Source organism: Condylura cristata, unplaced genomic scaffold (genome assembly GCF_000260355.1).
Source record: "Condylura cristata isolate star-nosed mole 26May11 unplaced genomic scaffold, ConCri1.0 scaffold00012, whole genome shotgun sequence".
Classification (NCBI taxonomy): domain Eukaryota; kingdom Metazoa; phylum Chordata; class Mammalia; order Eulipotyphla; family Talpidae; genus Condylura; species Condylura cristata.
The window spans coordinates 37107659-37133325 of NW_004567113.1; the positions used below are offsets into that span (position 1 = coordinate 37107659).

Sequence of the window (25667 nt, forward strand, 5' to 3'; positions counted from 1 at the left end):
AGCGGGCGGGTCAGGAGAGGTCTGCCACACCATGTGGTCACCTCCGGGGCAGGTGCAGAAGTGACTTTAGCTTCTTAGTGCAGTGCTTTAACCCGCTGCACCACCAGGGAGGGCCGCCTTCTTCCTATTTTAAGTAGCATGTCGCCTTGATGGTGGTGAGACAGATGGAAAGGCCTGTGGAACCCAGTGTGGAGTGAGACTGTGCCCACCTGCCACAGTCTAGGCCCAGCCCCTTGCCCACTGTTGGGGACGTCTTCATGCCTCTGGGGGCCGGCGCTGTTGACAGCAAGCAGAGCTGTCTTCTGCGACTCTCTGCTTAAGGGCAGAGCTTCTGCCAGTTGTGGGAAGGCCTGGGCTACGTCTTGAGGAGGATTTAGGCACAAAATTATCTCTATGGTATCTCCAATAGTTGTGGAGAAGACGAGCTCAGACACTTTAGTCACCCAGAGTTAAGAGTAGCATCTGGGGAGTGGGGTGGGCAGCTCTAGCCCCTGCCGAGTCCAAAAGCACCCAAAGGCACAGGCACAGTACGAGCAGAGGCAGGTGCAGAGGCCTGCTTAGGACTCCTGTGTGCTGGTGGAGCTGGTGGTCAGGGGTGAGGGTGGGGGACACTGGATATCCCAGGAGGTAAAACAGACCAGATGCCGGGGCTGGTTACGGAGGGTGAGGGGGAGTCCGGAATGCCTCCAGATTGCAGCGTGGTGAGCACTAACTGAGACAACATGAGAAAGAAGGGGAAGGCTGGGGAGAGCGGCTGTTGAGGTGAAGTGTGGACAGGCTGAGGGAGAGCTGAGTAAAGATGCCCCTGCCCTGGGGCCACTACTTGGGGCGCCTCAGTGGGGCTGCCTGGGCTTGGAGCGCAGGGGTTGGGGGGCGCGTCGCAGGGCTGTTTCTGTTCACCTTCCTGATGGCCAGTTGCCTCCATTGGGTAGACTCCTGTGGCTTCCAGACAAACACGGGCATCCCCATCCTAAGGAAAGTATCTGACCTGAAAAATAACAGCCAGTTTTTAGGGGAAGTAATTAAATAACTGTGTATGGTTTAGGGTGTCAGTGTCCCGGCTGAGCATCATAGGCTAAGTACAAGATGGGTACCTCTGGGCACTGATCTTCCTAGAACACTTTGATCTCAAAGCCACCATCCTCCCATTGTAGCAGGGAGAAAATTAGTGGCACGCCTGATTCTTCTGAAGCCAGGTAATGTTGCAGTCATTATCCTTTCCATCAGTAGAACAGATGCTAAACTCCACACAGCTGCCTGCTTCCGGCGCGGCTGAGTCAGCCGTGTGGCGTGTGAGGCAGCTGCCGGCGCCCAAGCCCCAGAGGGTGAGAACTCTGTGTTTGACAGGCTCTGATGCCCTTGAGAGACCACAGTCTGTGCCATTGTTGTGTTCCCGCCAGCCCCGTGGTAGCCCTGCAACTCTGCAGCAGCCACGGGTCCGATCCGTTCTCTGCACATTTGCACATCAGAGTCTTGTTTTGCTTTTGCTACATCCCTGTGTTTGTCATAATCTCACTCATGCAAATTCATGCTCTTCCCCAGCCTGTTTTCTGTTGTATAATCAAAATATTGGTTACTGCTTTTGACGGAAGTTTCCCCTAAAATTGCGTTTTCATGAAGCCTTGTTAGTAATTCCCAGAGTTCAGCAGACCAGGCTTAGGGAAGATTGTAGCTATTTTGCTCAGAAATGAATTCTTCGTGCCCATAAAATTGTTGCTGTTGTAGGTAGCTGTTAAAATGTAATTTTTTTTTTAACCACGTCATACTGTTTACCACTGACATGCTGGCTGCTAACTCAGTTAACGTTCATCACCAGAGTGTGGGCTGGCAAAGGTTCCTTTGTCTAATGTACTGACAAATTTTGTTTGCACAGAGATTTTGCCTACGTAGCCAGAGACAAAGATACAAGAATTTTAAAATGTCATGTATTTCGATGTGACACACCAGCAAAAGCCATTGCCACAAGTCTCCACGAAATCTGTTCCAAGGTAAGGTGGGTCTTGGGGATCCCACCTCCTCTGTTCACTGTCTGAGCAGGAAGGGATGTGAGTGGGGGAGCGGGGTGATATAGCTTGAGTCCAGGGAGACGCAGCCAGCATGTTAGAGGATCCTCGAGGGTCAGAGGATCCACGTTGGGCGCCACTGCTGCGGGGTGCCTTGACCTGCAAGGCCGGGGAGTCGGGGCCCCAGGTCCGGCGAACAAAAGAAACAGTCACACGCGTGTAACAGAACAAAGAGAGAGTTTTATTTTGTTTTTATCTAGTTTATATAAAATACAAGAGGTGGGGGATGCAGAAGTCGGGAAGGGAGAAAGCCAATGGACAATAGACATGCAGCAATGTTTTGGTAGCAGTTGGTCTCGCGAGGGGCAAAAGTGGGCGAGAAAAGAAAGAGGAAAAGGAAAAGGTGGGGGCAGGGAGTTCTTCCCACATGCCTTTTGCAACCCGGATGTTTTTCTCTATCCGGACTCCATTTCACCTTTTTTATGACTGCTGACAGACGCCAGATGCCGGCCTCGGTCCCCAACAAGGATCTGGTCCAAATTCCTCTATATTCACTTGTGTTGTTTGAGTCGAGGTGTGAGCCTCAGGAGGGGAAGAATACATTTCCCTAAAGTAGGAAACTGTTAACTCTGAGGAAAAGTCTTTCACCTGTTGTCACCAGGAAACGTAATGCGTTCTCAAACGATGTAGCTCGGTGTAGCTCTGAAGATGTGACGTGGGAAGCCAGGGAATCGACTGAAGTCAGTGTAACTGGGAAGTGAAATGGGATCTGGTGCTTTCTTGGCTGAAGTAATAGGCTGTAACCGTGAACCGATGCTGTCTGTTCCCTTCCTCAGATTATGGCCGAGCGGAAGAATGCCAAAGCCTTGGCTTGCAGCGCCTTACAGGAGAGAACCAATGTGAATCTGGACGTGCCCTTGCAAGGTAGGTCAGCCCTGTGTCCTTCCCAGGGCTATCGCTTCTAGTCGAGGGCTGAAGCTTCTCTGATGGTTGCCTACAATTAACTCTAGGTCTCCTTAGAACCCATGCACAGCTCAGCTAGCTCTCTCAGTGCCTCGTGTGTAGAGTTGATTCTGTGCTGATAGGATTAGGCATGAAGGGTCAGGAAGAGTTTTGCTGTGGTTGCATGACATTAAGGAATGTGATTTTCAGTGATTTTTCAGACTTACATACAACCTGGATTAAAGGCCAACTACTTTAAAAATATATGGGTTGCTATTTGGGGGAGGACTCAGTTTATTGTTTTTCCTGTCTCTGAATATGCCCCTTCTGATTAAATCTTCTCTGGGCATCAACCACACCAAACAAATAGGACATCAAAAGCTGTGTTTGATTAGCACACAACAAAGAGATAGTAGCAGCTCTTCCGTCTAGATTCCAGGTCCTGCTTTCAAATGCTTTCCTACTTAGGAATGAAAGTTGAATGAGATTTTTATTGACAGAGCCCCAGTGTCTGTTCTCATAGGCCAATGGCCACATTATGTCTCGAAGCAGGATACTGTGGCACGGGGCGTTCCAGGTGACATCGTGATGCTGTTTTTTATGTCTGTGGAAACCACTGAAAAAACCATGTTGCCTTTTGTTCCCCGTAGTAGATTTCCCAACACCAAAGACGGAGCTGGTCCAGAAGTTCCACGTGCAGTACTTGGGCATGTTACCTGTAGACAAACCAGTCGGTATGTAAATCACCTGTGTTGCTCCACCCACCCGGGGGTGGGCCCTGCCGTTTGTCTTGTCTTGATGACATGCCACAAGTCAGAGCGTAGGAACAGTCCTGAACAAAGAGCAACAGAGGACAGGCCAAGCTGTTTGTGACCTGCCATGTGAGCCCCAGAATATTGGGATCTAACAAGGCAGGCACCCCACAGTCCAGAGATGTTCAAACTAGGGCTGCAGCAGGACTCTGCCCTTGGGGGGCGGGGGCCATGGCATCAGCTTACATCCTGTCCAATGACAAACAGGAAGAAAGTGCCTAGAGAGCCATTACTTTGTCCCATTCAGGGTTGACCTACAACCTTTCATACACAACTGGGGAGAAAGCAAAATTGTGTGGCCACTTTGGAAAACACTCTGGCAGGTCCCCAGAAGTTTAAACATGGAAATACTATATGACCCAGCAATTCAGCTCCTAAGCCTGCTGCCAAGTAAAATGAAAACATCTGCCTGTGCTAAACCTTGTACAGATGTTCACTACACTATTATTCGTGATGGTCAAAAAGTAGAAACAACTCAAATATCTGTCAGCTGACGAATGGGTAAATCAAATACACTTCCATATGTTGGCATTCTTTTGAGTAGAGACCTAGGGGTGAGATTCCTGGATCATATGGTTGATCTGTTTTAGAGGTTGAGAAACTGCCTCACTGTTTTCCATAGGAGCTGGAACAGTCTGCATTCCCACAGAGTGGCCTGCCAGGGTTCTCGTTTCTCCTCATCTTTGCCAACACTTGTTTCTGGTTCTTTTGATGTGGGTCATTCTCACAGATGTGAGGTGGTATCTTATTGTGGTTTTGATTTGCTTCTCCCTGATGACAGCTGATTAGAAGCATTTCTTCATGTGCTTAGTGACTATAGGTTATTTAGCTCTTCTGCCCATTTATTCATTTATTGATTTTTTTTTTTTAGTTTTATGATTTCTTTGTAGATCTTGGCTAGTAGCCCTTTGCATTATACATGCTAAATAAATAAACTGTGAATTATTTTGCCACAAAGTTGCTATCCTATCCCACCTCCCTCCCCTTCAAATAAAGTAACTCTGGGACCACCCAGCAAAAGAACCATGTAATAGCACATACTACTCACAAACAGGAGGTACCACCCAAACTTGCCCTATTTAGTGAGCAGTGTATGATGAAGGCAGATCAGGGTAGTCCAGCAAATGCTGACTTCTGTTGGGTCCCCTTTTTCTGGGTTCCCTACTTTTAAAAAAGGTAAAATTTCCATTTCACTTCAGTGAGAATGGTACATCTTAAAATAACTAACAACAAATGTTGGCGAGGATGTGGAGAAAAAGGAACTCTCCTGCACTGCTGGTGGGAATGCAAACTAGTACAACCACTATGGAAAACTGTTTGGAGGTTCCTCAAACTGCTACAAATGGAGCTTCCATATGACCCAGCAATCCCACCCCTAGGTATCTCCCCAAAAGACACAAGAACACTGATTCAAAAAGATATTTGTACCCCATGTGTATTACTGCTTTATTTACAATTGGAAAGACATGGAAACAGCTCAAATGCCCAAAAGTTGATGACTAGATTAAAAGGATGCGGTACATATACACGATGGAATATTACTCAGCAACCAAAAAAAGACAAACACATTCCTTTTGCCACAACATGGATGGAGCTGGAAGGGATCATGTTTAGTGAGATAAGCCAGAAAGAAAAAGAAAAATACCAGATGGTTTCATTCATAGCAGGAGTATAATAGACCAGGCAAGAAAATAATGTTAATAATGAACAGCTATATACCAGAGACATTTTATGGGGGTGGAATGGGGAATGGGATCAAAAACAGTGGGGGGAGGGAAATGCACTGGACTATGGGTGATGGCACATGGGTGATTTGGTGATGGGAAACCCAAGGGAGTTACAACTGAGATGAAAAATGCACAAAATGAATGATGTGAAAATACACACACACACACACACACACACACACACATATATATATATATATACACACACACACACACACACACATACATGCTTAATAAAAATTTAAAAAGGTATTTGCTTGAATACTGTTTATACACTCAAGGAGAAAAAGGGAGCATGCTGATTCAGTCAAACACTACATCTCTGGAAGTTCTTATGACTCTTTCTGTTAAAAAAGCTGCCATTTCGTTTCCTTTATTTTCTTTCACTAGCAGTAAAATTGCATAAGTGAACTGTCTTATCTTGTGGAACTAAAAAAAAGAATAAAAGATCAGTTGGACATAGCTGATGTTGCTGGGTGGTTGAGAGCTGAGTGTGATAAATAGCTTTGGGGCCTTTTTCACTGATGGCCTTCCATCCACAGGAATGGATACCTTGAACGATGCCATAGAGAGTCTCATGACCTCGTCCAGCAAGGAGGATTGGCCATCAGTGAACATGAACGTTGCCGATGCTACTGTGACTGTCATCAGTGAAAAGGTGTGAAGGACTGTGGAGCCCCAGGGGTTGGGCTGTCTGGGTTATGAGAGGTTGAGGATACAGTAATCTTCCATGAAACTTAGACCCAGAGCCCAGATTTGGCATCTAGGGAGCTATGCCAGTAACTTAAAGAGCTTATATATTTTGAAAATGTCTTTGCTCCTTGTGTTTGGATCTCTGTACACCTTAATTTTCTTCTGGGCTCTGAAGCATCAGTTATGGAGCTCCTGATTGAAATCATTTGCAAGAGGTGACTGTATGCCACTTGATTGTAGTATCTCCCTGGGGGTTGGTGGCCAGTGAGTTTACCTGGGCACAAGATGTAAGAAGTATGCGTGATGATGTTCCTGCCCGCTGTGAACTCAGAGGCTTGAAGCAGAGTGGAGGAAGGACAGAACACAGAGCTCTGTGTGTGCTCAGCATGCGATTCAACACCACAGAGAAAAGCTCACTCTAAGAATGGCTCTCCAGGGCCTTCCTGGTGGAACAGTATGTTAAAGCACAACACTATGAAACTATTCGTACCCACTGCAGCACAAGTTCGATCCTGGCCAGGGAGCTGACCCACATTCACTGCTTCCCTCAGCAGTACATTTCAGTAGCTCCACCTGTTCTCCCCACTCTGTCTCTGGTGAATCCTCTTACCCCCTGCACCTCTGGCCTGTACTCAGAGGTGTGCATAAATAAATCTTTTTTCTAAAAAAAAGAAAAGAATGGGCTCTCCAGACACATTTAGAAACTTGCCCTTCTAGAAGCATAAAGCTTCTCTACATTCAATCTGACTGTTTTAATACGAGTTCCTGCATGTCACCAGCTGAGCCTGGCTGAAGGTCAGCTGTGCGCATGTGTCAGCTGTGCTGGCTTTCCAGAGAGCGTGAGCCGCTGAGCAATTTGTCTTGCAGAATGAAGAGGAAATCCTTGTGGAGTGTCGTGTGCGATTCCTGTCCTTCATGGGCGTGGGGAAGGATGTCCATACCTTTGCCTTCATCATGGACACCGGGAACCAGCGCTTTGAGTGTCATGTTTTCTGGTGTGAACCCAACGCTGCTAACGTGTCAGAGGCGGTCCAGGCCGCCTGCATGGTGAGTGAGGCCGCCCCACACATCTGCCCCTGTTTGTGTTTTAAATGCTCTAAATTAGAGGTATGTGACTAACTCAGAAAAGGAACTTCAGATCTCTAAGGTAATGCTTCAGTGACAGGCACTCACTTGTTCTATGCATGAAATCAGCACGAGTTGTTTGCCCTCTCGGATCCGGGACCCCAGAAAGAAGCAACAGCCTGATTCTGTAGAGATCCAGAAGCATCGAAAGGATGAACTTAGAAACTACAAATTGGCGGATTCCCAATTCCTGATCACTAATTAATTTCAGTATGTGATCAAAAAGTGTTAGTCATGCATGAGTTGGTGCTGTTTGGAGCCAACTCAGTGCTGCTTTTAAAAAAAAAAAAAAAAGCAGTGTGTTGGATGATTTTTATTTCAGATAGTTGAAGTGCATTTTTCTTACATATTTTATTTGTATCTTTTAACTCAATCTTGTAACAACCCAGTTAGGTGATTATTTTATTTGGGAACAAATAAGGAAAGGCTGGTCCCACCCTCTCCCCCAAGGGAAGAGCCGGTGTCAAAACCTGTGTGAAGCCCCCAGATTTCTGGTTACAAAGCCAGAGTTCTTTGTAACCCGGCATATGATTTCAAACACAAAGACCTTGCTGTGCCTTCTGCAAAGAGCCTTTGAGCTATGCCAGGAACTGCACAAATTCTGGTAAAAATGAGGGGAATGTGTGAATGCAGACCTCACACCTGGGGTGCATGGAGTGTCTAGCAACAGCTGGTGGGTGCTGGAACCAAGTGGAAGGAGAGGAGGTCTGTATTGTGAAAGGTGACGTCACGCCAGGGTGTCTTGTCTCCGCAGAGACAGCCTTTGTCTCAGCAAAGCAGAAGAGTGGGCTGAATAGAAGAGTTCTTTAAAGTGTGCTCAGTTCAGAAAAGTGGAGGGTAAGGTGGAAGTGCAGGACTGAAATGGGGAGATCATCCAGTTTGCTGGTTCTGGTGAGAGTTGCAGAGAATCTGAACCAGGAGTTGAGGAACTGAATGGGGTCAGGAATGCTGATTTGCAGCTCCTGCATCATTTAATTCAGTGCTTCATTCATGGGCAGGACTCAGGCAGTTCAAGCAGGGCTAAGATAGGTTCCTTGCAATATGAAGCTTAGGTTTGGGAGGAAGATACATGAGCCAAAATTCTATTCTGGTGTAAAAAGTGCTATAAATAAATAAGACTGCTCTGGATTGAGAAGTGATTGGAAAGAGAAAGAAGACACAGAAAATACATACATTGAAAATTCTCATGGTGAAGGGGAGCCAGAAGCACATCTTTGAGGGGCTTGTTCATTTGTCTTAGGGTGTGTAGGAAGGGTTCACAGATCTTCAGGGAAGTGAGCCAAAGTGGGGTCACGCATGTATTTTATGGGGCCAGGGTGTTGGCGATCTGGATGGGGCAAGGTCTAGGTTAAAAGCCGCAGTCGGACTTAACCTCCTCCCTGGGGTAGAAATAGAAGATGGTGAGAATCCAAGCATGGATTCTTGTGTGATCTGGGGAAGCTGAGTTTGGGATGCTCTGGGTTATTGGATGTTTTTTCACCCGGTACACTGCTAGATTTAAAGAGAGAAAAGGCTGAGCAGTGTGTGTGGCATAGTGGGGAATGAGAAGAGCCATCGACTTTTAGCTTGAAAGTCACCTTTCAAAAGGAGAGGGGAGAAGGGGGAGGGAAGACCTGGCATTTCATTCCTAGCATCTTTCCTCCCAAGTGTTGTGGAGTCAGGATTCCACCTGAAATATGCCTGTATATAAGGGAACAGGGCTGAGAGGGAGAGGGCTCAGAGCAGGGGTGTGGGTGTTAGAGGACTCAAGATGAACCCCTGGACCAGACACAGGAAACTGAGATGGGATCAGGGACCACTGGAAAAAACAAGGACGGGGGAGGGGGAAGGATCAAAAAATGGGAGACTTAAACCAGGCGAAATGGAAGATGACTGTTTAGGTACCTCATGAAATTGAAGAGGATCCTAACAGATGGTTTTAGTCATAAAATGAATGGCATTCAGTCTTAATTATGCATTTAAACGCTGATGACAATTAAATAATTAGCTTTATCACTGGTTACAGTTTGTTTTCTAATTTCCACACTCATTTTCTCTTAGAAACAATTTTTCCTCATTCGCTTACTATTTTAAGTGCATTAGGGTACCCAGCTGCGGTGGCTCCCGTCCAGGACAAGGCTAGAATATTTATTTATTTATTGTAATTTCTCTATTTCTATATGCATATGTTTTACATGAGATGTAGTCCCTTCGAATTTTTACACCCTGAATCCAGTGTTCCTAAGGCAGACGTCCCCTTCTTGATTCAAAACATCTATATGTGAATTATGCCACTTAAGATATACATGGTGTTAAACACATGCTTTTCCACTTTTAGACATTTTGGAACTGTGTAGAATAGGTCCTTGGTTTTATATTTTGGTGAACTTTACAATAAGGCATGTTGATAAAAAGTAGATATTTTGGTGAAATTTCTAATAGAACAGGAAAGGCCTCCTTAATGAAATTCGGCAGACACAGTTCTGATGCGCATGGGTGTACGTGGCTCATGTCAGACACCCCCAGCCCCATCCTGTTGCCACACCCACCCACTTATAACCTGTGTTTAGAAGTGTGTGGTTTGGGTTGGGGTAGAGACCTAGTGAAACACCTTACATAGAGGAGACATGTGACAAATGATTTTTCCTTTGATTGTGTTGAAAGGGACTAGTTTTACGGCCCATGAGCTATGACTGAGCGTTGGGACACAGTCTTGGAAGTAGTTTAGTGGGGAAAAATAATATAAACATAATGAGACTGTTTCAGGAGAAAACATGAGCCTGTCTCACAACGGTATGATGAATCTTATTAACATTTAAGTTGATTTTTAAAAAGTAGTCATAGGATTATTTTAAAGTGCTTGGATTAGAAAAAAATTGGAAAAAAATTTGAGAGAAAAAAAGGAAAGAAAACATCTGAAGAGTAGTAACGTTTTCAAGAACTATTTATCTTGTGCTAATAAAAAAGTGAGCTTGAGGAAGAAGGTAGATTGTGCTGTATTTCTAAAGGATAGACATTGTCTGTGATGTCAGTACTAATGGAGCTTTTAAAAATTAACCCATTAGGGAATGCAAACTAGTACAGCCACTATGGAAAATGGTTTGGAGGTTCCTCAAATTGCTACAAATGGAGCTGCCATATGACCCAGCAATCCCACTCCTAGGTATCTACCCAAAAGACACAAAAACACTGATTGAAAAAGATACTTGCACCCCCATGTTTATTGCTGCTTTATTTACAATTGGAAAGACATGGAAGCAGCCCAAATGCCCAAAAGTGGATGACTGGATTAGAAAGATCTGGTACATATACACAATTGAATATTACTCAGCAACAAAAAAAAAAATAAACACATGCCTTTTGCAGCAACATGGATGGAGCTGGAGAAGATCATGCTTAGTGAAATAAGCCAGAAAGAAAAGGAAAAATCCCGGATGGTTTCACTCATAGCAGTATAACGGACCAAGCAAGAAAATAATAATAATGAACAGCTATATACCAGAGACATTTTGTGGGGGTGGAGGGTAGAATGGGATCAAAAACCGTGGGGGGAGGGAAATGCACTGGACTATGGTGATGGCACAGGATGATTTGGTGATGGGAAGCCCACAGGGATTACAACTGAGAGGGGAAAATGCACAAAATGATGTAAAACTATAATATTTTTTAATTAACCCATTAGATTTTTTTTTTTAAGATTTATTTATTTCTGCATACAGAACTGGGGTACAGGCCAGAGGCTCAGGGGCAGTGAGAGGCTTCACCAGAGACAGAGTGGGGAACAGAACAGGCAGATCGACGAAGTACACTGCTGAGGGGAGTAGCGGGCGGGTCAGGAGAAGTCTGCCACGCCATGTGGTCACCTCCAGGGCAGGCGGGAATTGAACTCATGCGGAAGCGGCTTTAGATTCTCAGTGCTGTGCTTTAACCCGCTGCGCCACCAGGGAGGGCCAACCCATTAGATTTTACAGTTGTATGTAAAGTATATCCTGAAATCTCAATCCATTATTCTTTAAAAAAAAAAAAACTATGGAACTATGGAAGGAAACAAACATTGAATACCTTCAGCTCCACTAGGCTTATTTTAGGCATTCTACAAGTATTCCTTTGTCAGAAGGCTTTCTGTACAGATCTCTGTTCCGCAGCCATTTTATAGTTGAAGATACAGAAGCTCAGAGAGAATTAATAACATACCTGGGGCCATCAGAGCCTGGACTCAAGCTTTACCTTTTCTCAGCCACAGGAACTTGCCTGGTGTAATTTGTGTACCTAGCTGGACATGTCGATGGTCAAGAATAGAACTAGGTCTCTCTCCCAGTCCTCTGTCCTTTTACTTGCTCTTTGCAAGGTCAATTGCTTGCATCCTGTGGTGCAGAGAACAAAGAAGACGATGCAAAGGGATGGGGGGAGGTTGGCAGAACTCAGGACACCCTGTGAGCCTCATGATCTTTTTAAGAGAATTTGCAGCACACATTAAGAAACAAACAACAGGGTCCTTCCTGGCGGTGCAAGGAGATAAAGTGCAGCATTGTGAAGCTGTCCCCAGCCACTGCTGCACGAGTTCACTCCCAGCCAGGGAGCTGCATAGCACACAGCAGCTCTCTGCTGTCTCCCAGCTCACTGCTCCCCTCAGCAGTGTATTTCAGTAGATCTGCCTGTTCTGCCCCCCACTCTGTCTCTAGTGAATCCTCACTCCTCCCACACCTCTGGCCTGTACCCCAGTTCTTTTATGTTTAAATAAATCAATCTTTAAAAAAGAAAAAAATGAGCACTTGGATTTATGTTTAGGAGCGCATCATTAATTTGTGGGAGCAAATGAGTTGATGACAAGCTGAAAGCGTGTTCCACAAGAAGGGATGACACCTTATTAATACCATACACCATTTTCTGTTCCATTTCAGTTACGATATCAGAAGTGTTTGGTAGCCAGGCCGCCTTCACAGAAAGTTCGACCACCTCCTCCGCCAGCAGACTCGGTGACCAGAAGAGTCACAACCAATGTAAAACGAGGGGTCTTATCCCTCATTGACACTTTGAAACAGAAACGCCCTGTCACAGAAACGCCATAGCTTCACGTGTGAGAGGAGTCTGTACTCTTTACCTGAAGATTGAAGAGCTACACTAAAGAGGATGAACTGCTCTCCGGCCTTCTATCTGGTTGCTGATGCTTTGTCTTTGGAGAATTTATCGTTAACCAGTGTTAGACAAGCATGTTCTCTCATCTTGCCACCATCATATGATATGAAAAGAAGCATGACTAAATTTTTTTGCTGTCAGTAAGTTACATCATGAACAGTGGAAGGTCTCTTTCTTACTGTAAATAGCGTGACCATTACTTAACATCACACAAAGAGAGAAGAATGTGGCCACACCCCGTCCAGTGAGTGAATGCCCAGACCTTGGAGTGAATGACACCTGACTTAGTTTCTCTGTCCTCTTGACTGGATCTGTCATGAGCTACTCTTACGTCCTACAGCACTTTGCCCTGTTTCCAGTATTGGATAGACACTGCATAGCAGAGACCACTGAACTGCTGTAAAAATAGGATGGTGACTTTTTTGTTTCCGTTTTTCATAAAATTGAACCCTTCGGTTGACAAACTTGGCTGTTGGCATTGATACAGAAACCAACTGGCAGCTTTCCTTGAGGAGTGCTTTGACACCTGGACACTTCATGTCTACAGCTGTTGGTGGGATGTTGGAAGAAAGTGAAAACTGAAAAAACTAAATTTGAGAAATTGAAATCGAACAAAAAATAGCCTTTCTTTTCAGAGAAAGATGTAACAAAATCATAATGCATTTCGGATGGGACATATTTCAAACTTCTGCCTTATACTGTACAATGCAGCTAGAGAATTATAGTTCACTATGGCCATTCTCTACATAAACAATATTAAAATGAAATATTCTTCGCAAGCCTTTCATCTTTAGTTTGATAATTAGCCAATATGCAATTTGGAGTTGAGGGAACAGCATTTCTATTTTAGATCTCCAGCACCATGTTATTTTGTCAGTTCACCTGCTGGCCAAACTTGTCTGCTGGGATTCTTTATCAGGCTCAGTCTTCCCCTAATGCTTTTTGCCCAGAAAGCTGTCTGTCTATCCTGTATTGTCCATGGCAACAAATTAAATTGAACCTTTCTTGAATTTATGTAATGTTAGAATTTGTTGAGCTCTACTAGATATACTTTTAAATTATTTTCCACTTTCAAGATTCAGAACTTTCATAGTAGAACAACATTACGTAGGAACAATAGACTAACAAATTTCCCCAAAATGGCACTTTGCTGCCTCTCCCTACACAATTAAGAAACTTAGCTATAAAGATAAACACATTTAAACTCTTGGTGACCATGCTGGTTTAAAAGGAGGTTGTTAAGGAAATCACTTTAAAGATTAATCTTGTTTACTCTGTAATGTCAAAACTAGCATTTTACAACATCCGATATAAAATAATGCTTTGTTTATCCACTGCTTTGTACTTGTCAAAATAATTTCCACTTTCAGATCGCATTCGAGCCTTATAAAAATAGAGGGTACTAGACACATGTGCGAAATAAAACTGTAAAGTACCAAGGGGCTCTGACCTTAGCCAAGAGCTAATGTTGGGTAGTGAGAGAATGGGGTGCCCAGCTCTCAGTTGTCACTGTGTTCTGTTTCCACATCAGTTAGAAAAGTCTGTCCAGAAATGACTCTGGTGGATCCAATTATTGTCAGGAAATTTTAGAATCCCCTGGATGAATGGGGGGCCTGTTCAAGGTTGCAGACACAGTGGTGGTACAAGCCATTGCCTTCACTCAGTCTAGGGTGGTTTCCCTACGGTGTGCCTCGCGCATGCTGTATGGGACAGGAGTTTCTGCAAAATGACCAGTTCAACCCAAAAATGATGCTCCATGTGGTAGATTCCTAAAGAGTGGTCTGTAGCCACCAGAGGAGATGGAACTAGTCGGTGGCCCCTGCCTCTGTTCCTCTCCATATTCAAGAATTGTTTGCTACTATCCTGGTGTTCTAGTAAAGATGCCACTTAACGTGAGTTTCCTTTTCACCACCTATCTCCTATTATATCTGAAACGACCAGTGCCATCATAAAATTATTGCATTGAGAGAATCCTTGTTGTGCCCTGTAAAAGCCGTTTGAAATTCAGTCGCAATGATCTTGCATCTTGATCTCCACAGTGAAACATTTAGTGTAGTAAACTTCAAAATTCGGAACAAGCAACCCACTTTTATCATGGAACTCCCCTACCTGAACCCCCCTGTTCATTTTTTAAGGTATGTTTGTTTGTTTTCAGGATCGAGAATACTGAGCTAGCTTTAAGTAGCAAACTGATTTATATATGCAATTAGAGGATGTGTTAAAGACGAATAATAGCCTTTACATGTTGAAAACTTTACTGCAGATACTTTGTTTTGAAAATAGCTTTGCCTACTAAATGCAATTAATTTTGTAAAATTATGTTTCACAATATGTTCAGACACTTTCTGCCATGGCCAAAAAGTATGTATGAAAGAATGTGTGTGTTTTCTGTGAAAGGATGACAGTGTTCTGATGTTGTAGTGACTTCAGTTATCTATGCATTCTTTATATCTGTGATTTGGTAAACAGGCAGCCATGTTCACTATGCCTTGTATGTCTTATCATTTTTTTAATTAACCTGTTAAATACAGCTTAAAATATTTTTATTTTATTTATTCTATTTTTACTGAAATATACTGCATTATTGTGTTAAAATATTCTCTTTCCTGGATAGCATCTCACAATGTATCCAGGTCTAAGTAATCTCAGTGAACTATACATTGCCTACAAGGTGGTTTTGTAATGATTTGTAGTTACATTTTTATTGGAGTATGTAGCAGAAAAGGCAAAATGCTTAAAGTTCCTTTTATTTTTTAAAAAGCAGCTAGACAGACACAGATTTGCCACCTCATATATGTGCTCCTTGGCCGAATCAAGGGGAATAGCCAGCCTGCCTATGGCTAAAAACTTCACTTGGCAAACTTAAAGCACTGCTTGGTGCTTCATTTTTATATCCTTCACTATATGTGTGATCTCATCTAAAAGTAAAAATCAACACATGTCCACACGCTGTTTGTTTCCACCTGGGTAGATGCTCACCCAGTGCGTAGTAGGGCCATTGTTTTTTTGTTTGTGTCTGTCTTATTGCATGAAGGGATATAGACCCATTTCTATTAAAATAAGTTCTTGGTGATAAACTGTTGGCACTGCTGCTTTTTTTTTTTTAAATCCATTTTATGATTATTAGAATGAACATTTATAAAACAATTCTGCTAGAAGCTCAAAAATCTTTCCTCTTGTATGACACGTCCATTTCATAAGCATTGCAACACAAGTTCAAGATTTCTTAAGCAACATGAGAGCATTTTCCTCACCGCTATTAGCACAAATCAACTATTTGGACCGTTGGCTACTTGGTCTGCCAGGCCTCCTTAGCCTAATGCCGAGCTAACCTGTGCTAGACAGTGACATGAAATTCAGTTTCTTTCAGTTTCAGGGAAAAAGGTCCTGCTCGCACTCTATCCATGAGAGCACGCTCCCTGCCACCCGCAGCAGCTCGTTTATCCTGAAAAGAATGTTGGGTTTTCCTTTCGGCCCCTTTCACTGTTGACCACTTTTACACATTTAAATGTAACATGTTGTAAGAATAAACTTAGCTGCATAAAATGTTTGGCTCATTTATCTGACATCGCAATCCTATATATCTGGGAATAATAAGAGTCTGCCAGTCATTTTATTTTTAGATTAAATGGTTTAGAACTCATTTGCATAAACAAAGACTCCGTTTTTATTAATTATTGCATATCCCTGCCTGGTAGGTGTTGGAATATGCACTAAATGTTGAGCATTTCCACACACTGCCCCTATCTGAGCAGGGAGGAAAAGCTGGTACACTGCGTGTCTGGTATCAATCTTTGGTTGCTTGGAGAACCCAACCTCAAGGAATAAAGAACAGAGTTGTACAGGCACGATATCCAAAATAAAAGGCACTAGAAAAGTAAATCTGTTGAATCTAATTGCATTTAGCTATCAGGCAAATGGAGGAAGAGAAAAAGAATGTAAGGTCTGTACCCACTTCTTGTTCCTCTTGCATTTCCTTCAGTAGTTTTATCTTTTACTCTATTAATGGCAGTAAGTAACTCTCAAGGAGCAAAGTTGCGCTTTAGCCCAAGTATTATAGAGTGATAAATAATCAAGCTAAATACCTGAATTTGCTACTGGAATGTCAAAATACCAGTGATTTTGCTTCTTTATATCTTTGCAGCATTTTTCTCTAAAAAGCTCAGTGAAATGTCAGTGTAGTGAATATTCTCCACTAGAATTCTTGTATTTTGCTGTTATCCTAAGTATTTTCTCCTTTCAGTCCCCCAAAGTGTTCAATAACAGATTGTATACTTCTCAGAAGATTCTCGAAGAAGAAAGCTGCACGTTTAATGAAATGGAAAGTTTTCAATTCAAAATCTCCATATGCTTTTTAAAGAAAAGTTATTCAGTGACCAGATGCTTGTCATCAGGTACTGAAAATGTAAGTGGCTACAGTTGTAACATGACAGGAAGCTCCTGCAGCTGGTATGATCAGAAGAAACTGAACTGTTTCATAACGCTAAGAATTTTCTTTTTATAACTTACCACCTAAAATGAAAAACCCAAAACTGTCAACACTTTTGGACGGTGGAATACTTCCCAACCTGAAGTGGGGGGAGGAGAGTATGAAGGCATAGCAGGAGCTCTTGGAGAAGTTTAGTTCCCAAGAGACATGCAATGGCCTGAGCCAGCGGGAGGAGAGGAAAAAGACGATGAAACACATACTGTCACGTTTAGAGCAAAGACTTAAATATTTTTTGATTTTTGAAATTAGTGAAATAAGCTGACCATTTGAAACGTGTGTGCTTTTTAAGACTCATAAGAATGCTTTTGAGATTTAAAATGTAATATGCCTGCTTCAAGCAGTTTTGTTTCTTTACTGTCACATTTTACAGGTAAATGAAATTCTTCAGCTAAAATAAAAATTTATTACTAATAAAATTGAAATCACCATTTTTAAATCTTCACTGCAAGTGAGAAAATAAAAGCATATTAATGGTGGTAAAGACCTAACTGTTCACCTTGAAGATACTACTCTATCAAAATCATGCCGCCTGAACATTTAATAATTTACATAACACGGTTCAACACACTGGATTCTGGAAACAGAACTTTAAACTTGAACTTTATGAACATTTTTTTAACAATCGAATTTTTAGTTGCAATGTATTTAATGTCAAACAATTTCTGTCATCATGATGAAAAAAAAATCAGTAGACCTCAGAAGTGATAATCATACCAATTCTTGGTAGGCAATTGATAATACATTCAAGATGAATTGACTTGCAATATAATTAACAGTGCTACAGTATGTTTTAATTGTGCATCAGAAATGATTTTCCAAAGTTGATTACTGTGTGCCGTATGAAATGACTTGTGTATTTTACTGTTTCACCTGATCTTTGAGTAGAATCAGACATCTTTATGGCTTTCTTCAATCATAGGTGTCACTCGTATTCAAGTTTTGCCTCTTCTGCTGAATTACTACTATTAAGAAGGAAAATTGCTGACCATCACTTTCCTACAACAGGACTTGGGGTGGCGGGAAGGAACGGCTGATACGTTCAATCTGCTCAGGTTCCTGGAAGCCCTTCCACTGAGAAACAGGCTGTCAACAGTGCTGACATCTGACCTCCCCACACCTGGGACTTTGGGCCTACCTATTCCTCCTACTCATACGCAGCCTCATTCACACTACAAAACTCATCATCTCCTATTTAAAGATTTTGATGGTTGGGGGTGGGGGGAATCGACCTCAGTAGTGATTGAAAATGTTAAACTGGAAAAGGACTAGATATTGAAGTGCAGTCTCAGGCGTCTGTGGGAAAGGCAGCATGTCTGCCATAGCTGTGCCTTCTAAAAGGCTGCCTTCCCACAGTGAGTCTAAAGTCTGTGATAAAGCAAACGGTGTTCCCCTTCAGGGAAAACTGTTTTAAAACCTGGTTTTAAAACCGGAGTCCTAAATCCAAATCGAAAGTTAACAAGCGTAAGTTGAGACAAGTTCTAACTGCTGCTGCTAAATCTACACCTGGGCCTTCTAGACCAGATCGGCACTGACTGTTGGAATCTCTGAACTCTATTTTCCTTGATTGCCTACGTTGTTTCTCACTGTAGTCTCTTGAAGGTAGTATCACATTTAGAAAATACTAAGTGACCCAAAGGTTGGGTTATCCTGTGTAGGCATGTCTAACCCTCAGAGAAATAGAAGGCTTTACGGAAAAAAATCAGCTGCTTGACCCTATAAAAACGCACAAGGCAATCAAAGCCATGGGCGAGGGCGCCTGAGTGAGGAGGAAGGTAAGTTTTCTTTAGGCTTTTCCCTTCTTCTGATTAATGGTGTGGAAAAGTAGCCGGTAAGGCAATTCTTGGGTCCACCCCAAGGGTAGTACAACTGTTGAGTGGGTATCTGAGATTTGACTCCTGGAGGACTAGCAAATGGCAGCATTACTGGAGGCAAAACAATCTCTATGGGCTTCAGGGCAACCATCTTGTCTTCTGGCCGAGGTCTTGTGAAGTGTGTTTGCCGTAAATAAGGCCTGGAAGGGGGAATGTGTTTCATGAGTGTGGGCACTAAAGGGTTGGAGGTGGGCTTGTTCGATTTTCTGACCTGTGAGGAAGGACCCGCTTGAGTTGTGCTTTTCTGTGGGAGAATTATTTTTGTTGGCAATGTCTCTGATCCATTAGCATTTGCGTTACTTTCTCGACTCAGGAACTCAGCAATTTTCAGTTGGAGGTTGTTACTATCCGTCATGGAAGATTTTGGCCAAGTTATTTTTGATTTTTTCTTCTTCTTGTCCCGTTTAAAAGATTTGCCCAACTCAATCCCATCCAGTAGTCCCTTTGCTGCAGCACGAGCCAAAACGTCCTTCACAGACACGGTCTCAGATGGGTCCCGCTAAGATTAAAGAAGCAGTTACTAGATAAAGAGGTCACTCTACTGGGTGAGTCAGACTTATCCGCATGTCGGAAAAAAATTTTTTAAGTATCTTTACTTTAAAAAGTGACCTGTAAACCCTTTCATCCCTCCCTATACATTCCGTAAGCCACGGCAAATAACTGTGTGTACTTAAACATCCCCACTTCTCACCCTAATAGGGGAAAAGAAGGACTGGGCTTATCTCTTGTATGTGAAGTAAGGAGAACTAGATGCTGACACATTGCTTGGAGAGGCCGGGGCGGAGAGAAGGCAGGGAGAACACCCAGAAAAGCATGGAGGATAAAAAGAGGGACTTTTTGGCCCTCCCTGGTGGCACAGCGGGTTAAAGGGCAGCACTGCAAGGCTGGCCACCACCACTTTGGTGTAAGTTTGATCCCTGCCCGGGAGGTGACCCACAATGCACAGTAAACCTCTCCTGTCTCACGCCCTGGTCCCCTCAGTCTGCCTATTCTGCTCCCCACTCTGACTAGTGAATCCTCTCCCAGTCCCTGCACCTCTGGCCTGTAGCCCAGTTCTGTATGCATAAACAAATAAATCTTTGTTAAAAAATAGGGACTTTTCGCTATATAGCAGTCATTCCTTTTCCTGTCCTTTAAGCCATTTATGAAGTGAGCACACCATTCCAAAACACTCACAACCTTCCTAGGTTCCTTTAATGAGGCATGTTGTTACTTAATTTCAAAATATGACATGGGTTGGGATTATTTTTTTTCCTTACCTCTCTTGTTAGGACAGCTATAAAGCAACTATTGGTAACTTCAGATGGTTCTATTCTGAAAAATTTATCAGTAGACAGGTGTATTTCGTCTAAGGAGCACAGTGGAAGAACAGGAGGGCTGAGCCTGCAGGAGACATGAGAACAGTCAATTTTTAGAATGGCTTATCTGTCAATGGAGAGAGAAGGTAAATTGCAACATTTTCTTCTATGATGCTTAACCAATGAAAACTTCAAATAAGGATAAAATGAACTATCTAGAATAGGCAAGTCCACAGAGACAGAAAGCAGACCAGAGTTTGATGGGCACTACTGGAATAGGGAAAAGGGAAATGGCAGCTGAGTGTGCAGGAATTTTCATTTTGGGATGATGACACTCTTCTCGAATCAGATAGTGATGGTCGCAAAGCTTTCTGAACACAGAAAAAATATACGCTAACGTGATGAATGTCACAGTATGTGAATTATATGTCAATGATGTCACATTAAGAAGTTACATGCGTTTAATGCATACATTATTTGTAACCAACCATCTGCATACACATTCATACGGCTGATAATCAAATGCTTTACTCAGCCCTGTGTGTCCCAGTGGTAAAAATATCATTGTTTCTGTGTTTGGTGCCCTCCAGACCCTCCAGTTCTGGTGCCCCTCCAGACCTTTACATAATAAGAAGCAACAAAGGGTTACATGTGGCTCTTCAAGGGACTTGCAGGAGCCCGTTCCAGTGGCTGGTGGGAAGGTAGTTGTTAACCTCATCGTGCATCTTTGGATCCTTTTATTTGATACACAAGCGTGGGGAGGAGTTTTGGTAATTAAAAAAAAATTGAGAAGAGGCCCTCCCTGGTGGCGCAGTGGGTTGGAGCACAGCACTAAGAAGCTGAAGCCACTTCAGCATGAGTTCGATCCCCGCCTGCCCCGGAGGTGACCCACATGGCGAGGCAGACCTCTCCTGACCCGCCTGCTGCTCCCCTCAGCAGTGTACTTCATCAATCTGCCTGTTCTGCTCCCCACTCTGTCTCTGGTGAATCCTTTCACCACCCCTGCACCTCTGGCATGTACCCCAGTTCTGTATGCACAAATAAATAAATCCTTAAAAAATTTTCTGAGAAGAAAAACCATTTAAAATGATAGTAATTAAAGTACTGTCATATTAGTGTAGAAATAGCCAATCAGTGGAATAGAATTACAGAAACAAATACACAAGTATATAAGGATATATCAAAAGAAGGTGTCATTTGTATCACTGGGATTGGTGAGAAAGGATTTTAGGTGGAATAAAGTTTTATTTGTACTTTATGCCTTTGCCAAGATAAACAGCAAGTAAGTCGATTCAGTGTAAAAAGATAAGATTATAAAAATACTAAAGGAAAGCTGGCAAAAACATTTACAAGGTGAGAATCAATATAACACAAAATGTAGCCTCCCTGAAGAAAAGCATATGTATTTTGGTGGATAATTTGACAATACCCAAGTAAAACTTAAAATGTACACAGCCTTTGGTGCTGAAAAACCTGGAAGACTACAGATCAACTGTTAAGAATGGTTATATCTAAAAGGATAGGATTTGGAAAATAGCTTCTTCCTTTTAAATTAGTATTTCTGTAATGTCAGTTTTTAGAATGGGGTCAAGAAAAGAAATGTTGCCCAAGTAAGTATTATCAGGGTTAAAATCCAAAATGAGCTGCATATTTCTGGCATGTGAAAAAGAGATTTAAACAACAGATAGCTGATTCGAATAGTTGGCTTGTAATTGGTGTTTAACCCTAAATTCTACCACTTTGGGAATTAAGAAATGATTCTTGAAAGCCAGAGGAAACACTTCCTTCACAAGACAACCCCCAACAAGTGTTAGAATGTACACTCTCCAATTTTAGCCCAAGTCCCAGATGATTCTGTCTTTATAATATCATTATTATACTTTATACCACCTTATGTATTAATAATTAATCATGGCTTACTGAAACAAATATCGACGTTCCCCATTTTTATCATGTTTTATCCTTATAGAAAGGTTCTTATACAAACTTATTCCTGATAGAATCATCCACACTGATAAATTTGACTATCTATAGCAATAGTTTTCTTGCCACTAGACAGTGATTTAGCTAATAACTATGGGTTTTTTAAATCAAATTTTATTGATTAGTCATAAATTTACAAGTCTATATATTTTGGGGGGTAAAGCTTCATGCCTGGACAGGTGCACATTTTGCTCACACTCACTAATGTTATGTTGAGAAACTCCCTGTTAGCCTCCAACAGTAGCTACTAAGTAAAGAGTTAAAGCCAAACAAGGAGGGAAATGCCCATGTGGTTAACAGGTCCACCTATGAATGGGTAAAAGGAAAACCACCAATGAAAAGGAGAAAGCAAACTATTTGCTGTTAAGAACATGCTGTTCTTAGAATTTCAGGAAACATTTCAGAACATGACAAATAGATTATAAAAACAGAAGACACATTTCAAAATACCTCGTTAATTACCACAGCCGTGAAGAAAGAACTGGTGTCTTAGATGTACTCCTTCTGTTGATGCCTATGCCTCAGGTGCAACGTGGCTGCCCTGAGTTTACTTCAGCATATTACTCAGACTCTACTATCGTTTATTGAAGCTATGTTTACCTCAGTCCTTAGGTTGCGGGACTGAAAGGATCTAAGAAATGAGGCTTTCAGCTAACAAAGATCCAATCTTCTTTTTACTTTCTAAGGTTATTTTATACACTTATTTTTTTCTCTACTGAGGTATAGATGTACCTAAGTCCAGGGATATAAAAAATTGGAGCCCAATTTTTCAGAAACCAGTCAAGTCAAAGCCAAAGTACCTGTCACTTTACCAACTATATCAACAACAAAAAGAATCATTTAGTGTGTAGCATGCCACCCATTTCAAAGGCTTCACCAAATCTAAATACTTAAAGTTGTAACTGGTTAGGCTCCTTGGTCATATTAAAATCTAACAAAAAGAAAGTGAAACACTTTACATGCCTTACAAAATCATATTTTTTCAACTGCAAAGATATTACATTGAGTTATTGAGAAGACGCCTTTCCTTTCTTACCTATAAGGTTGCACTTTAAGCCCAAGATCTTGAAATTCCAGTGCTTTCTTAACAACAGCTTCATTTTCTTCTGGAAATACTGAACATGTGCAGTAAACAATTGCTTGAGCTTTAGTAACTGTATTTAAATAAGATTAATTAATAACATGACCCCAGTATAAGCCCTAAACAAATCTGTTACTACACATCTAACTGATGACTAAGACCACATTGTTTTGATAAAACAATGCTTGCATGACTCCTTTTAAAGCATGTATTATTAGTAAGGTAGACTGTGGCTACCAAGTAAATCTGATTTTATAGAAACTGAAAATTCAGCTAGTTAAAAACACAAATACTACGGATTGCCATGAGCTTAATAACTTTAACCCATTCTTCACAAGCTGTCTCATGTACATAGTAAAAAGGATTCTAAAAAAAGACAGAGATCCCAGAAATAAACCCACACTTACATGGACAGTTAATTTACAACAAAGGGGTCCAGAGTCTACAACAGAGAAAAAGTCCTTTCAACAAATGGTATTGGGAAATCTGGACAATTAGGTGTAGAAGAATGAAGCCAGACCACTGTCTCTACCATACAAATCAATTCAAAGGGATTAAAGACTTAAATCTAACACCAGAATCCATTAAATATATAGAAGAAAACAAGTAAAGTACTCCACAGCATTTCCAGGGCTGAATTTTGGGGATGCAAATCCAACACGAAGGAAATAAAAGCAGATATTAAAAATGGGACTATATCAAACTAAAAAGCATCTGTATAGTAAGAGAAACTATTGGCAAAACAAAAAGATACCTTATCTGGAAATCATGTATCCGATAATCATGTATCCGACTAATATCCAAGATTTACAAAAAGAACTTAGGCAACTCAATAAAAAGAGGACAAAGAATCTAATCAAAAAATGAACAGAGAAACTAAACAAATACTAAAGAGACATATAATATAAATATATAGAAGAAAATATATAGAAGAAACTATATATAAATATATATCCATGTGCCAGTAGGCACATGAATAAAATGTTCAACATCACTTTTTATCAGGAAAATGCAAATCAAAACCATGGGATACCACTGCATGGGGTTTTTTATATGGTCCATATTAAAAATAAATAAATAAAAAGCTCCAAACGGAAACAACAAACTTGGCAAGTATGTGGCAAGAAAGGAATCCTTATATGCTGTTGGGGTTCAGCCCCTCTGGAAAACAGTATGGCGTTTTCTCAAATTATTTAAATTAGGTGACCATGTCATTCAGTAATTTCACTCCTTGACATTTATCCAAAAACTGCAAAATCTCAAAGGGATATATGGATTCCAACGTGCACTGCAGCACCACTAGCCAAGTTATGAAAACAACTTAAGTGCCCGAAGACAGCTGACTGGATCAAGATGATGTGGTACATTTACATGATGGAATACTATATCACTACTCAACAAAGATGAAGTCCTGTCACATGTGACAACGTGGACCTGGAGGGTAAGAGACTGAGTGAAATAAGACTGAGGGAGAAAGACAAATACGGGATCATTTCACTCAGATGGAGTATAAGGAGACAAAAGATCTGAAACAAAACAAAGTCTAGAAATGACTGCAGAAGTCAGGCTGCTAGAGGAGGGGGGGGGCGACAAGGTGGGAGGAGGTTCACGGCAGGAGGCAAAGAGGCTGGCCCTCCAGCCACTAAGTTATTATTCATAACTTCCTAATCTTCCAGCCCAATGGCGGAGGGGTGCAGGGCCACACAGCTGGGGAGATGTGAACCTGTACCTCTGAGTCACATCCAACGCTGTAAACCAAAGTTACCGCAGATTAATGGGTTAGTTAATTAAATAAGAGTGAGAGAGACTTAGCTGTGAATCCCAGTTCCGTTACTGACTGCTGAATGAACCTGGAAAAGTGACTTAGACTGACAGTTTTTTCATCTATAAAATGAACTCACTTGTTTCTTCACACTTACCAAGCAGCAATTATGTTTTAGGCACTGTGTCAGACCTTTGAGATTTAGGACAAAAATGCCTGCCCCCAGACAACTTCTTTTCTATGTTTTATTGAAATGCTAAGACAAGCTGAATAGGATTATATTCATGCGAGGACCTGCTATAGCTATTGGGAAAGTACAGGGAAAGAGGATAGTTTGCTTAGGAGATGAGTATATAATTTTGAAGTAGTTAGAGAAAGCATCAAAAAACTATTATTCATCACTTCCTAATCTTCCAGCCCAGTGAATTTCATAGGAATATATTATCATATTCAAAATCCTTTTCGTTAGTAGCATCAACTGAAATGGCAGACTTCTACTTTCTATTTTGCCTTATTTTTACTACATGCATAATAATAATAGAAATATATAGGCAATAATATATTTATAATAATATAGAATATATAACATGATATAAAAATATATAAGCAGTAATAGAAACATGTAAAGAGCTTTCGTTACTCAGACTTCAAGTCAAGAAATCTGTTTTTGTCTATAATTGTGTATCCTCTACTTAGAACTATAAGAAATAAAGAGTTTGATTAAAAGTAGAATTCTAGGCCCTTCCTGGTGGCGCAGCAGGTTAAA

The 25667-nt window shown here is 41.7% G+C and overlaps 2 protein-coding genes across 5 annotated transcripts in view; one reads left to right on the forward strand and one right to left on the reverse strand.

The window, feature by feature from the left end:
- APBB2 (amyloid beta (A4) precursor protein-binding, family B, member 2) overlaps positions 1-15963 on the forward strand; it is a 304616-nt gene extending 288653 nt beyond the window's left edge. For all 4 annotated transcript variants that reach the window (XM_012724124.1, XM_012724127.1, XM_012724126.1 and 1 more), the window contains 6 exons: positions 1874-1988; positions 2840-2927; positions 3596-3679; positions 6027-6142; positions 7045-7224; positions 12183-15963. In XM_012724124.1, the coding sequence (XP_012579578.1) occupies positions 1874-1988; positions 2840-2927; positions 3596-3679; positions 6027-6142; positions 7045-7224; positions 12183-12350 (751 nt within the window). In that variant the 3' untranslated portion in view covers positions 12351-15963. The remainder of the gene's footprint in view (positions 1-1873; positions 1989-2839; positions 2928-3595; positions 3680-6026; positions 6143-7044; positions 7225-12182) is intronic.
- Positions 15964-17341: 1378 nt separating this feature from the next.
- The window catches only part of NSUN7 (NOP2/Sun domain family, member 7), a 25735-nt gene continuing 17409 nt past the window's right edge, over positions 17342-25667 (reverse strand). Inside the window, exons 10-12 of the mRNA XM_004681488.2 lie at positions 23095-23212; positions 20037-20160; positions 17342-19276 (exon numbers count right to left, since the gene is read on the reverse strand). Coding sequence (XP_004681545.2) covers positions 18641-19276; positions 20037-20160; positions 23095-23212 — 878 coding nt within the window. The 3' untranslated portion in view covers positions 17342-18640. The remainder of the gene's footprint in view (positions 19277-20036; positions 20161-23094; positions 23213-25667) is intronic.